Source organism: Elephantulus edwardii, unplaced genomic scaffold (assembly GCF_000299155.1).
Source record: "Elephantulus edwardii isolate Elephantulus edwardi_28Jun2011 unplaced genomic scaffold, EleEdw1.0 scaffold00009, whole genome shotgun sequence".
NCBI classification, from domain to species: domain Eukaryota; kingdom Metazoa; phylum Chordata; class Mammalia; order Macroscelidea; family Macroscelididae; genus Elephantulus; species Elephantulus edwardii.
In genome coordinates this window covers 139,355-153,748 of record NW_006399759.1, presented here as the reverse complement: position 1 = coordinate 153,748, position 14,394 = coordinate 139,355, and the positions used below count along the sequence as shown (strand labels likewise).

Here is a 14,394-nt window from a genome sequence, read left to right as displayed (position 1 = left end):
TCAGAACCTCAAAAAGTTTGTACCTGTCAGTGCCTGGCAATTTCAGGAAGATACGGAGCAGGAACTGAACTTCTTTCCTGCTGGTGGAGGGCACTACGACATAGGTCCCAGGGCCCAGATGGAAGCCCTGTGTGAAGTTGCTCTTGGCTTTTAAAAGTGCGCCTTGGACTGCATTTCTGAAGTGGGAAAAAAACGTGGGCGGCAATTTCTCCCGGAAGTGCTGGAACTGGAGGGAAACATGCCACTATGAGAAAGCACCCCATGACGCGGCTCCATTCAAGGGGAGACCCTCCGGACACCACCCCAGCCCTGTCACCAGGACAGCATGAAGCAGCCGCGGTCAAGTCAATTCCTACTCCTGCTGATCTCATTCGTGTTGGGATGGGGCTGTGCTCCCCAGCGATTTCAGCGCCTGGGATCTTTTGTAGGGGGATCGCCAGGCCTTTCTTCTGAGGTACCTCTGGGTGACCTCAAACTACCAACCTTTAAGTTAGCATCTAAAAGTGTTAGTTACTGGCACCACAGAGGAAGGCTTTGGGAATGACAGCCCCTGAAAAGGTAGGCAGTGCTTGCTTGAACTCTTATAAAGCAGTATTTGGTCTGAGACTTACTTAGTCTGGATTCTGGAGGCTACAGTGAATGCAAAGAAATATGACACATGATTCTATCTCAGTAAGTCTGGCAGCATCTTGGGTTTTGGATTGTAGAGTTTTATCTTGCTCATACATATATGATGAGTGTGTGTGTGTGTGTGTGTGTGTGTATGATGTAGTGATATTGTCAATGCCGAATACTTCAGGGGCCCTTGAATCCGTTCTTTCTGAGCTTTTTGCAAACACTCTTTGGATGCTCGACTGTGCTTGTTTCACTCTTGCTCTTTTATCTGTTCAGCAGAGTCCGAGATTCCTTCTCATTGGCGAATAATAGGCCCTGATCATGTTCCTTTTATTTCAATATTTTTTTAGAGATAAAACAATAAATATAATGCAGTTCCTATTACCAGATGTCACATAGATATTATATAACACAAACCCCTTACTAAACAAATTTTCCCCAATACAGCCGAGCATGGGGATTCCATTTAGAAGGGTTACAGAGTGTGAAATGATTATTTATGAGATCTGCCTTGGGGGAGAAACAGGGAATAGGGGAGAGTTACTTTTCAGGCAAGGGGGACAGAACTGGATTGCAAGGTGAGGTAAGGATATGCCAGCGGGCCAGGGGTGCGGCAGGGGACTTGCTGGAATGGCCTCCGCTCACGTTAGAGCCTCAGTGGGCTTGGGAGTCTGATTTGCTTGAGCACTTTTGGCAAAAGTGATAATGAGTTCTCCATGGGTAAGCATTGTTCTTTGGTTCTGGGTGTGTGTGTACATGCTGAGGGTAGTGTGTGTGCATTAGGAAGAGAGCTTGAGTGGGCGTGTATATGCATGCATATGTGTGCAGCAGGAGGAAGGCCATGTGTGTGTATGTGTATGTGCATATGTGTGCTTGAGGAGGGCAGTGTTTGTGCATGTGTATGTGTGTGTACGAGGAGTGCATTGTGTGTACATTGCTTATGTGCATAGAAAGGCAGTATGTGTGCATGCATGTGCACAGAGGACAGTGTGTGCATGACTGTGTATATGTGTGCACGAGGAGGGCGGTGTGTATATGTGTGCATGAGGAGGGTAGTGTGTGTGTGTACAAGAGGAGGGCAGTGTGTATGTGTGTGCACGAGGAAGGCAGTGTGTACGTGTGTGCATGAGGAGGGCAATATATGTGTGTACAAGAGGAGGGCAGTGTGTACGTGTGTGCACGAGGAGGGCGGTGTGTATGTGTGTGCATGAGGAGGGCAATGTATGTGTGTACAAGAGAAGGGCAGTGTGTACATGTGTGCACTCAGAGGGTGCCGGGTTCATGCATGTGTGTGTTTGAGAAGGACTGTGTGTGCATGCATACGTGCATGTGTGCCCTTGAGGGTAGTGTTTGTACATAAAAGAGGAGTGTGTGCATGCATGTGTATGTGCATGCATGCATATGTGTGCATAAGGAGGTGGTCTATGTGCATGAGGAAGGCAGTGTGTACGCGTGTATACTTGCATGTGTGCACGAGGCAGGCAGTTTGCATGTATGAAGAGGGCAGTGTGTGTGCATACGTATGTGCATGAGGAGGTTAGTGTGTGTGTGCATAGGGAGTGCATGTACTTAAGGAGGGTCGTGTGTGTGCATGTATGTGTGCTTGAGGAGAACAGTGTTTATGCATGTGTGCATGCAGGGGGCAGTCTGCAGACATGTGCACGAGGAGGGCAGTGCATGTACATGTGTATGGGCACATGTGTGCATGAGGACAGTGTGTGCGCATGTGTATGTGTATGGGTGTGCATAAGGAAAGTAGTGTGTGTGTACTTAATGAGAGTAGTGTGTGTGCGTGTGTGTGTGAGGAGGGCGTTTATGTGCATGTGTGCATGCCTGGGTGTGCATGGGGGTAGTGTGAATGCATAAGAAGAGCTGTGTGTGTGATGTTATGTACCATCGAGCTGGAACCAACCCGTAGCTTACCCTCATGGGTTATCAGAGGCAATTCATCATTTGGGAAAAGATTTTTCCTCTCTCTTCTCCAGAGCAGCTGGTGGGTTTGAAGTGTGTGCCTTTGGGTTGGCAGTACAATGCATGTGTAAAGGTGTACAGAAATTGATATCTGCTTGCTTTCCAGGTCTCCTGACCTCCTCCCTCCTTCAGACCCTACAACTCTGCCTATCACTCTGATTCTTCAGAAAAGACTTGCTCAGTGGTAACGAGAAGGGTGAGTGGGGAGGATATGCGTGGGGGTCTTGGCCCAGAACTCAGTGGTTCCAGCATCAAACGAACACAAGACTAGTCCTGCACAGACCTGATTCCCTAGTTTTAAAGAAGGGGCTTGTGCCTTTCCCTGATGATCATCTGCCTGTCCATCAACGTTGGGAGCTGCACTGCTAACCTATGTTCTGTTCTGCGTGCTTCTCTCAAAGTCCTTTTAGGCGCCCTACTTCTCCTTTGTCCACATTGTGAAGGATCAGGTCAAATTCTGAATCCCAGCTCCATGTCTGCTTTGAGTCAGTGTTTGGTGAGGCTTCTGAGATTCTCTCCCTCTGAGACTCCCTGTCTTGGGTCTGTGCACCAGCCCGGCACCCCCGGAGCACCTGTAGCGGCTTCCTTGGTGATACCAGTTTACCATCAGCACTACATGCTTGTTGTGGTCACATCCTCCTCCCTCCCTTCCTCCACGGCATCTTGGAAGATTCGCCTACCGCATGGCACCAATGGAACTCCAGATCTCACATCCAGATAAGAGGTGCTTGTGGAATTAGATTTTCTGAGCTCGATCTGTTCTTCTCTATCTTTACTCCTAATTTTAGGGTGCCTCTCGCTAACAATGACCCAGAATATTTGTGTAGGAGGGGTGGTGGTTTGGAGGTAAAAGGAGCTGGAGAGCATGTATCTTAGGGCGGCGTTTGCATAGCCTACACCTTACGTGTGGTGGATTCGGGCCTGAGGAAGAATATGAGAGGTTAAAGGATCTCCTTGAGCACCCCCTCAGCCTTGCCACTGTCTCTTGTCTCCTAAAGTTTAAAAAATAATCAACTGTGATGGTTAATGTTAGTGCTTTGGCCAGTTATAGCTCCTTAATGTAATCTGCTGGGATATGGTCAATCCGTTGAGACAGAGTTTCTTTGGGTATGTTCTACTCAGACAATGGAGAGATATTTTGGCAGAATCTGTGTCTTTTAATTCTACGCTTTTCTCATTGTCTGAGCTACACCCCTTGGGATACAAGCCTGCAGGAACCCTTAGCCTGATAATTGATCTACATATTTTAGATTTGTCATCCCATAAGTGTGTGACCAAATCCTTGAGCCAAATTCAGATCTATCTATCTATCATCTATCTATCTATCTATCTATCTATCTATCTATCTATCTATCTATATCTATCTATCTCTACAGTTCAGTTACTAGTTCTGTGTCTCCAGAGAACCCCGGCTAAGAAGTTGACTGTATCAACTCTATTTTCTATGAGGGCCGAAAAGACTTGAGGGCAATTTTGTGGTTGCATTCTCTCTTGAGTGATAAGCCAGAGAACAACCCAGTCATTAAACTAGGACAAATAAAGAATTTCCCCACATTGTTGACCTGTTTGGAGATTTCCAGCTTACCTCTGCCACAACACATAGTGATGTAAGGCTGCTCAGGTTGTACTTAAGGCTTTTAACTTCTAATCAAAAGGCTGGTAGTTTGAACTCACTAATTACTCTGTGGGAGAAAGATGTGGAGATGTGGCCATCTGCTTGGAAATTCTATAAGAATTTCCTATATTCTCTCCTACAGGGACCTGGTGAGTAGGAATTGACTTGGTGAGTAGGAATTGACTTGGTGGCAGTGGGGTTTTTGAAAAGTAGACAGAAACGTGTTAAGGTCACAGATGTTGGAAGAGGCTTGACACTTTACCAACAAACAGTAACAAAGGTGTAAGCAGCCCAGCAGAGAACTGTGGGTAATGGTGAACCGTACCTGGGAGTCAACCTGTGGGAAAGAGGAGGAAAGGCAGGCTCAGTACCTTGAACTCAAACATGATGGCGAGCAAATAAAGTAGCCAGATCCAGGAACTCTGTTTCCCCTTTCCATGTACGTGTTTAACTCTCTTTCAGTACATCTCAGTGTCAGCGGGCAGAGTGCCCACTCCCTGAACAGAGCTGCCTTAAGACATGAAAGCTGACTGGCTGCAGAGGCAGCAAGGGGAGGGAATCTGAGGAAAGGAAGAAAGAGTCAGCAAGGAGGAGACTCTGCCTCTGTCAGCTCAGCAAGGTGACGGGTACTGTTCACAGGAATGGTGAGAACAGTGAGAGGGAGAAGAGAGACAGTGACAAGGGCTTAAGCTAAGATGCAACCAGGAGCAGACCTAAATCCCCCAACACTAAGGCCTCGAAAAAGAAGTCAATTGCTTTTATTCTATGAGACTACTTGAAAACTTGGGGGCCGGTCACCATGCATTGGAATTGATCCAATGGCAGTGGGTTTGGGTTTGAGATCACCTCGAGTCAGAATTGACTTGGTGGCATTGGGTTTATTTGTTTTTTTATTACCACCAAGCCCTGTGTTCCATAGATGATAGGGGTTTTGCCTTCTTTCCCTTTGCTGCTCCTGGGCCCTTATTGGGTATACACACCTACCAGGTGATTCAACCTGAGAGACATAGAACAGAGCTGAGCTGGCAGGGAGGTGGGACCTTTGGGACAGGGTCTTTGGTTTAAGGTGACACAGTTCAACCATTCTTGTCCTTTGTCGCTGCCCTGTCTTCTCCTGCCTATTCACACTCAGCTTGTGTTTGACTTGACATAAGGCAGAACAGTGTTCTCACAGCCAGTGGGGAGCCCTCAGGCCATTCTGGGGCTGGAACCCTGGGCCCAATTCTGTACCCACAAACACCAGTGGAGGCCCAGCAGCTTCTGAGAGCTTGACAACTGAAATGCACATGGCCAGCCCAGCAGTGACAGGAACCTCAGTGTCTCTTGACTTTTCAAAGACTGCACTATCAATGGTGTTTAACTCAATCCAGATCCTGCACGATCTTCTGTGTAGGAGCCAGAAGAGAGCTGGATTCTGATGTCTCTTTGGTGCAGGGCCAGGGGGCAGTTGAGAAAGAATGCATCACTGAGTGAGAAAATGGCCTTGGTGGCATCGAAATAACAAATACAATTATCGTCTTGTTAAGGCTTCTAAACTTTAAAGGCTCTGGGCAAATCAATTAACACAAGACCACTGAGCTACCCAGCTATGGTGCCCAGCTTTCAGAGAGATCATCTGGACAGCACCCCAGGAGTGGTATAATAGGGGCAATCAAGAGCCCTCTCTGGCCTAATGTCTCATTTGGAAAAGGAAGACATGGCTGGAAATCTCTAGCTGTCTGGTGTGGTGTCTGTGCCATCCTCCATGGCCAGATCAAGTTCCTCAGGTTCTTCTCAGTCCTTCCCAGTGACTTTCCTCAGCCTCCAGGCTCCCTCATTCCAGCCTCTTGTGCTTAGGAAGAGAGCTGGGGGACTCTGAGGATGAGGCTTCTTTTACAAGCAGCGTAAGCTGGGATGAACAGAAAGGCAGCTGTTGGAAGCCTTGCTCACAGGGTCCAGGAAAGTCTAGAGAAGGCAGTGTGGAAGGGAGGTGGAACCGAGTGAAGGCAGTGTTGAAGGGAGGTGGAACCGAGTGAAATGTCAACCAGCTGGAACACTCCTGTATCGCCACCCCTGGGCTCAGATGTCCAATAGAAGTAATGACTCAGCAATTCCTACATCTTCTAGTTACTTCCTCAAGAGTCAAAGCCTTGTATGACCAAGAGTGTACCCACCCTGACCCACAGGATACACAAGTGTCCCCAGAGGGCAAACCACAAAGCGGGCTGTCTTTACCTTGAACACTTTGAAGTTCAGTGGAATTTTCTTGTCTGTTGGCAGCAGATTTTGTGGCATGATGGTGAAGGACACAAGGACATTGTTGCCTTCCATGGGTTCTTGCACAGAGAAGAAGTACTGAGGGTCCCTCAGAAGTCCCTCTGCACAAGAAAAACTTGTCACTGCAGCTCCTCATTGCCCCTTACTCCCTTTGTCCTGATCAGAGAGCCTTGGGAGGTTGGGGAATAAACTCTGAATTTGGTGACCAAAAGACTGAGTTCTCGCCCTGATATTTACTAGTTGGGATTTAGGTTTGTTTTCTGAGGCTCAATCTCCTCTTCTTCATGACATGAAGAGAGATTATACTCCCCCTTTGGTGAAAAAGTGTTTCAAACTGTAAAGTCGAGGGTTATATTTTAATCATAACAAGTGAAATTTGAGTCCCCAAGTATACCTGAGCTTATACACTAACATATCAATTCCCAAGCAGCCATGGAGACAGAGCAAATAGGCAGGCAGTGGTAATTTGCAGCCCTCTGCAACCCAAGCCTCCTCAGTGAAGCCAGAGGAAGCCTAACGAATGAACGAATGTGGAAAATGTTAGCTCTGAATGCAGAGAAGGATAGCATTAAGTCAAGGTGGAGGTGATTTAATGCCAAGGAGAACTATCCAGGTAGTCTGAATTAGGAAGGTATAGAGAGGATGATCACAGCTCCAGGATTTTTTGAGGATTGAATGAAATGGACACATTGACATGCACTTAGCAGTACATGGCTGCCTCTTCTCTCACTTGTAAAGGATTATTTAATAATGATTCAATGTATACTTTGGCTTAGTCCATTCATATGCTGTATAACCAAAGAAGGGAGCTTTTGTTCCACAAGCAGGTGGATCTCAGGAAGGTGAACCACTAACTCTGCTGCCTCAGAGCAGTTTGGCATACCCCACAGAGTCTGGCCAAGAGAGGGAAGATTCTGAGTATTGAAGGGAAGGTGACCACTGCAGTGCTGGGCCATTGGAACCAATCCATCTTGATAGATGGTGTCTGAGGATAGAGGGAAGGATGCATATGTCTGGGTACAAAACACACTCTCTCTCTCTCTCTCTCTCTCTCTCTCTCACACACACACACACACACACTCACAAATAAGCATTGCTCACGCAGCCTCTTTTCCAGAGACATGTACCACATACTCAGATTCATCTTCACTGAGAGCTGCACTACTCCTCAATGCCACTCTAGGAACAAGAGGTGCACTAAGAATATGTGATGCTCAACACGATTCATCCCAAGAGATAAAGGTTCTGACATGTGCGTACCACTGAATGTAAGCACTCTCCTGCAGGAGACACCTTGCCAGACAGGGTAGGGATATTCTCTGAAACTAGAGATGCTTTGAGGTCAAAAGGGGGCAGATAAGGATTATTAATCCTGAAGGTGGAGAGACTGAACAGAAAGAGACAATTTCTATCCCTAGAGTTACAGTAGCAACAATGTCAGACTGGAGACTAAGGTGCGCCTGATCCAGGCTACAATCTTCGCAATTATGAGCTATGCATCAGAGAGTTGGACAGTGAATAGGGTTGATAGAAAGAGAATTGATGCCTTTGAGCTGTGGTGCTGGAGAAGAGTGCTGAATATACCTGGACTGCTAGGAAAACAAACAGGTTCATCCTGGAGAGGGTGAATCCAGAATGTTCCCTGGAGTCAAGGATTCTGAAGCTTTGTCTGACATATTTTGGGCATGTTGCAAGGAGGGACTGGTCCTTGGAAAGGGACATCATGTTTGAGAGAGTGGAGGGGCGGCGAAGGAGAGGAAGACCTTCGATGAGATGGATCGATTCTGTGACTGAAGAGGTGAGAATAAGTGTGTTTGAGATGGCTACTTTGGCATAGGATAGAAGAATGTATAGAGCTCTTGTACATAGGGTCGTTATGAGTCGCAAGCGACTTGATGGCACATAACAACAATAACAACAAACAGAGTTACAGTTCTTTTGAAGTGGAGATAATGGTTTAGCCTAGGCTCTGACTCTGGCCCAAGTGCTCTTCCGTATGCTCCATGTCATCCTGAATATTGACTGGAAAGATGGGAGCCGGCTGTACACCAAGAGGCAGATGGAGGTGAGTAGAGGGACACTTGTAGAGCATGAAGGACAAGGAGTATGTGTGCGTTGACGACACACTCTTTATTTGTCTTATACAGGCAACATTTTCCCTGGGAAAAATGTAGTAGCTGCCCCTTGTTAGCGTCAACCCTCTCTCTGCTCAGCTTCAGGCTGACAGTCCAGATTTAGGGGAGCAGTGAGAGCTAAAGCCATGGCAGGACCTGGACTGGACACTCCTGGCAGCAATCTAATCGCTGGTGTGACTGCTACCTGGAGGATTTCCTAGGAGCTCTTGGTTCTTAAACATCACTTCAGACCATCTTTCATGGAGCGTGTTTCCATGGTCCAGGTTGATTGGAATCTGGTTACATATATACAGGCAGGAGAAGTTATCTTGGAAATCCTGACATGAAATCCTGTGGAAAACAGATACCCATTACTACATGACCACTATTCATGGACCAGGGAGTAGAAGGGAACACCCTATCATATTGTTGAACCTTTGCCTTGAAGCTAAGATATCCACTGGCTCAAGACTGTCCTTTACAGACACTAGAGTCTCATTCTTCTCCCCAAAGTCACTCATACCATCCTGGATCCCACAGTAAGGAAGCCCACAATGACAGAGTCACATTCTGAGCCCTGCACATCTCAGAGGACCAGGCAGGAGTTTCATCTACAACTACTGTCTTTACTTAATCTATTGATCAAGTTGCTGATCCTCTTGTAGCTGAAGGGAGCCCTGGTGACCTAGTGTAAGAACCTATATGCTGCGATCCGCGATCCCAAAGACAAGTGGCTTGACTCTATCAACTGCTCCATGAGAGAAGGATGGACAATCTCCTGGGTGATTTACTGCTTCTGAAAACCGGCTGAATGGTCAGCTATGAGTCAGTTCCAACTCAATGGTGTATACCAACAACCTGTAGCTGAAGCCTTGTGACCAGCTCTCTCTGCTCAGATCCCTACATGCTGCCTTCCCTGGGGCCCTTTGTCAAGTTCATTGTTGAGGTCTTTATCAGAATAAATTTGATTCAGCACCTCAAATTCACCTCCTACTCTGATGAGAGTGGAGGCAATGGAGACTTTTCCCTTCTCTTTTATATTTGTCCTTCCTCTGACTCCCAATTATTGAATCCAGCCCCCTTTATAACACTGCCAATTTCATTTAAATGTGCTACTAAGTCAACCAATCATTCAGATAAATGTTGATCTTATCTTCAGGGATGTGACCACATGGATGAGAGTTTGTTTTTAAAATAGCATGCATTTTTAATCATCTAATATGCAGGCAAGAACTAGACAATGACTAAGGAAGGCCAAAGAAATGATGGCTTTGAAATATGGTGTCAGCAAAGAACATTAAATATACTATAGACTGTCAGAATGACAAACAAATCTAACTTGAAAAAAGTAAAAGTACAGCCAGAAAGTTCTTTAGAAGATGGTGGTGAGACTTGATCTCACTAACTTTGTAAATATTATCAAGAGGAATCAATACATAACCAAGACACTGTGTTTGGTTAAATAGAGGGTCAGTGAGAAAGAGGAAGACCTTCAGCAAGATGGATAGACACATGGCTACCCAATGGACTCAAATTAACAACTGTGAGAATGGCACAGGATCAGGTAGTGTCTTATTCTGTTATCCATGAGTTGAATCCTAACAACACCACCACCAGTCATTCCTAACTGCTGGATGTTAGCACAGATATATCATCCAGAAATTTAGGGTCAAGATGGGATAATGAATGTTGTGCTTCCTTTTAAGAGATGCATGAGAAGGGAGACCATGAAACCTTAGGCCCCTAACAGGAAGATAATAGAAAAATATAAGTGTGTTAATCATACACTCAGTGTTCACAAAACTCTGGATTTCAAAGCTCTGATCTTAATAATCTCTTTTACTAAGAATGTATCCTGGAAATGTTAACGTTTTCAAAGGAAAATACTTTCTACACAAAACAATTTCCAATCCTAAGCTTTTGGTAGAGAAAATAGGGCTTTGGTAGAGAAAAGAGATATCCTGTAAACCAGACTGCTAATCTCTATACTCATAAAAGTTTAGAGAATAAGGTAGAAGTAGAAGGCTCAGTTGACAAAGGTTTAAAACATAATTTGTGAAGAGAAGCACATACCAAAACTCTCCATCTTCCTTTTTCTCATAGAGCTGGCCTTTCCGGCGGTCATGGGTTTCCTGCCATTCCTGTGACCTGAGCAAGAAAAAACAAACCACAGGTGAGAGCTCTCAGGGCCACTGCTCCTGGTCTTGAGAAACTTTACTAGGCCCTTTTCACAGGCCTTCATTAGTTACTGAAATGAGCTGCAAAGTGGAGAGTGTCACTCCTCCTTGGGTAGGATTGAGTCTTTATCTAGTTTCCTCGACTCTGTCTCCTGCCCAATCTTATTTTCTGAGCTCTGTGTCATTTCCATATCTTCTCAATATCCCACTGTAATCTCAAAATGAATCTGTTCCAAACTCTACTCAGACTTTCAAGGAGATGGATTGGCACAGTGACTGCAACAACGGTCTTGAGCATGGATGAGATCGTTAGGATGGCACAGGAGAGGGCGAAGTTTTTATCTCTTGTTCTTGGAGTCCCTGTGAGACAGTTAACTCACCATCACCCAACAACAACAAACTCTACTCATCCTCTTCCTCCAGCTATTTTCTAGTTGATGACCTTAGAAGCTGTTCTTAAGGCTTTCTCTCATGCCTCCCTCCCACATCCAAGCAATTCTGTCTCATAAATACTGAAGTATTTATTTGCGTCCTTGCTGTTGTCTAAGCACAGGCCATTCTCATCTTCCTTGTGGACTTTTAACTGGTTCCTGGAACCCATTCCTACCTACCTACCTACCTACCTACCTATTATCCTTTCTAAAACACAAATATAAGTTGTCCCCCTGCTCAAGACACAGCAGTCTTAAGTTAAAATACATCTATTACTCTCGGGATAAATTTCAAACCCATTAAATGAACCCTGTCTTGACTGGCCTATTCCTACCTTTCAGCTTTATTGGGTATTTTCTCATCTCCAATTTCTACTCCTTGAATTCTATTCCTTAGCAATAATGAATGACTGTCTCTGCTTCTTGACTTCCTGAAGGAGCAGAATTCCAAGTACTTTGAGGAACTTTGGTCCATTTCAGATGGAAAACTCTGCCTTCTGCTCACTTTGATCCTTTAGAAGTGATCACATTGTAAAGGTCCCAGAACTGAGCAATGTTAATAACTGTGTCCTGTGATGAATGTTCAAAACTGAGTTAAAGAGAAACCCCAAAGAGACTGACCAAGAGGCTGAGAAAAAGAACAATCTAATGGGTTTAGCTAAGAAGAGAGCTCTAAGAGTGGAGAACTAAGTTTAGCAGCTGTCAGGGGAAATACAGGATTTATTTCTTTAGGACTAGAAACCCCAGGAAGTAGAAAAGAAAAAGAGGCACGTGAAGGGCTTAGAGATTTGTGCTTTCAGCAGCTTCCTGGACTGCTTTTGGTGAGGCGACCACCTTGTGGGGAAATCTAGAAGGCCATCTGTCAGGAGGGAACCTTTGGTTTTAGAGGAGGGGTCTTTGGAGTGAGTGGTAAACTAATTGACGAGTATACTATGTGGTATAGATGCGGTCTCTTGCGTCTTGAAGAGAGGCAAGTATGGAATGCTCGGGGCACTTGTGGCTTTCTTTTTGCCCCAAATGGATGTCAGCAAAGTGGACTTGCCAGATGAATTGAGGGTCTCTGGCCCAGAGTTTGCCAGCATTTGGGTGTGCTGGAATTGTAAAATATAGCTTTAATTGTTTTTGGTCAAATGTTCTTCTAGGTCCTCTAGCCCTGGTGTGTCCACTTGCCATACAGAGAGAACTCGTGGTTGCTTTGAAGCTGAATACTGTGACATTGATATGTCAAATGCAATAACGTTTACCCATGGTGGACAGTGTTTGGTGGAGATCCCCGATGAAAACAAGCTTAGAATCAGGAGTGGCATCAACTTCCATAATAGCTTGCCTTTGGAAACTCTATGAACTTGGAGAAATGATGAAAAGTTATACAAGTGTTCAGGTCTTTTGTTCATAGGGTCGCTATGAATCACCTATGACTTGACGGAACTTAACAACAACAACAATATGTATTATGTTTTTGTGTGCATCAAGTTGACTATAACCCATAGTGACCCTATGAACAATAGATCTGAATTCCACCCTATCCTGTGCCATTCTCACCACCTCTGATATACTTGAACCTATTGTTAAAGTCACTATGTCAATCCTTGTTGATGGTCTTTCTCTCTTCTGCTGTCCCTCCATCTTTCCAAGAGTGATGTCTTTTCCCAAGAATTAGCCTCTCCTATAGTAAACCCAAAGTACAGGAAGTGAAGCTTCAGCATCCATGTCTCCAAGGAGCAAGCTGGTTGCACTTTCTCCATGACATATTTATTTGTTCTTTTGTCTGTCAAGGTAATATTCAGTACTTTTCTCCTGCACCACAACGCATATACGTCGATTCTCCTCCCATAATTTTTTTCATTGTCCAGCTTTCAGATGCATAGCAAAAAATTGAAAATACCATGGCTTGGATCATGCTCACCTGTCTTAAAATGGACATTATTCCACTTTAGCACTTTGGATATGTCTTTGAGAGCAGATTTTCCCAATGTCACACATCTTTTGATTTCTTGACTGCTGGTACCAATACTGTTGATTGTGGATTTAAGATGAAATAATGGGAAATGTCAATCGTTTCTCTGTATGATATTGTCTATTGTCCCCATGGTAAGGATATTTTGTAATCCATATTGAAGGCTGTAGTCTTTGATTGTTTGCAGAAAGCATTTTAAGTCTTAAGTTTCTTAAGTTTTAAGTCTTCCTCACTTTTTCCAAGCAACGTTGTATGTATCATCTACATAAAGGAGATTGTTAATGACTATTCCTCCAATCCTGATGTCACATTCTTCTCCATAAAATCCAGCCTCTCTAATAGTAGAGTATATTTGTTGTTGAAGACATTTATGCCATTGAGTTGACTCCCACTCATAATGACTCTATGAATATAGATCTAAACCTTGCCATTCTCACCATCTCTGATATACTCAATCCCATTGTTATAGTCACCGTGTCAATCTGTCTTGGTCAGGGTCTTCTTCCTTTTTGCTGAACCTCTACTCTTTTTTTCTTTCTCAGAAATAATGTATTTGAATTTTGTAAATAAATTAGTATAATTTAAAAAAACCAAAAAAACAAAGCACAGTATTTATATTTCACATTTGAAGATCAATCCTGTTAAGTATCTTGGGTGAGGACAGAGTTATTAAATGTAGATTAAACAAATATTTTACTTTTTTTAGAAAGTCTATATTCTTGATTTTACAATTTATTTGTTTGTTTAAAAATATAACACTTGGGTTTTTTTCCCCATTTCTTAAAATCATGCTTTAATATCAAAATAAACATAGTAATAATGAAAATTTCAAAGATACAATAAAAAAAGTAAAAAAAGTCAATGAATTTGGCCTTATAATTGAACATCTCAGCTACTTGTCTTCCAATTTCTAAACATACATTATAAGTAACAGACTTTAACTCTCCCTCTGCTAGTAAAATCTTTAACCTTGTTTTTGTCTTAATATGTCTTTCTTTCTTTCTTTTTTAACAGACACTTTATTGCACTATGAACAAAGAACTATACAAAGGGAGAAATCCAAGATAAGAAAAAATCCTTTTATGGACATGTAACCCCCAAAGTTGCACCAAGCTACCACAAGCACATGCACTATACCCAAAAGAAAATCCCTGTGTTGTCTGAAACTTGGTCAATTCCATTTTGAGGTTTTTACCACCTTTTTCATATTACAATGAAAATTCTTCTTTTATAGAGTATTTATATGTTTGGTTTTGTT

General features: G+C 43.9%; 1 protein-coding gene across 1 annotated transcript in view; it reads right to left on the bottom strand.

Moving 5' to 3' along the window:
• Nucleotides 1-14,394, bottom strand: part of LOC102848992 (calpain-13-like) — a 96,202-nt gene that overhangs the window by 20,512 nt on the left and 61,296 nt on the right. Inside the window, exons 8-12 of the mRNA XM_006880680.1 lie at nucleotides 10,645-10,719; nucleotides 8,777-8,922; nucleotides 6,416-6,558; nucleotides 4,527-4,538; nucleotides 24-226 (exon numbers count right to left, since the gene is read on the bottom strand). Coding sequence (XP_006880742.1) covers nucleotides 24-226; nucleotides 4,527-4,538; nucleotides 6,416-6,558; nucleotides 8,777-8,922; nucleotides 10,645-10,719 — 579 coding nt within the window. The remainder of the gene's footprint in view (nucleotides 1-23; nucleotides 227-4,526; nucleotides 4,539-6,415; nucleotides 6,559-8,776; nucleotides 8,923-10,644; nucleotides 10,720-14,394) is intronic.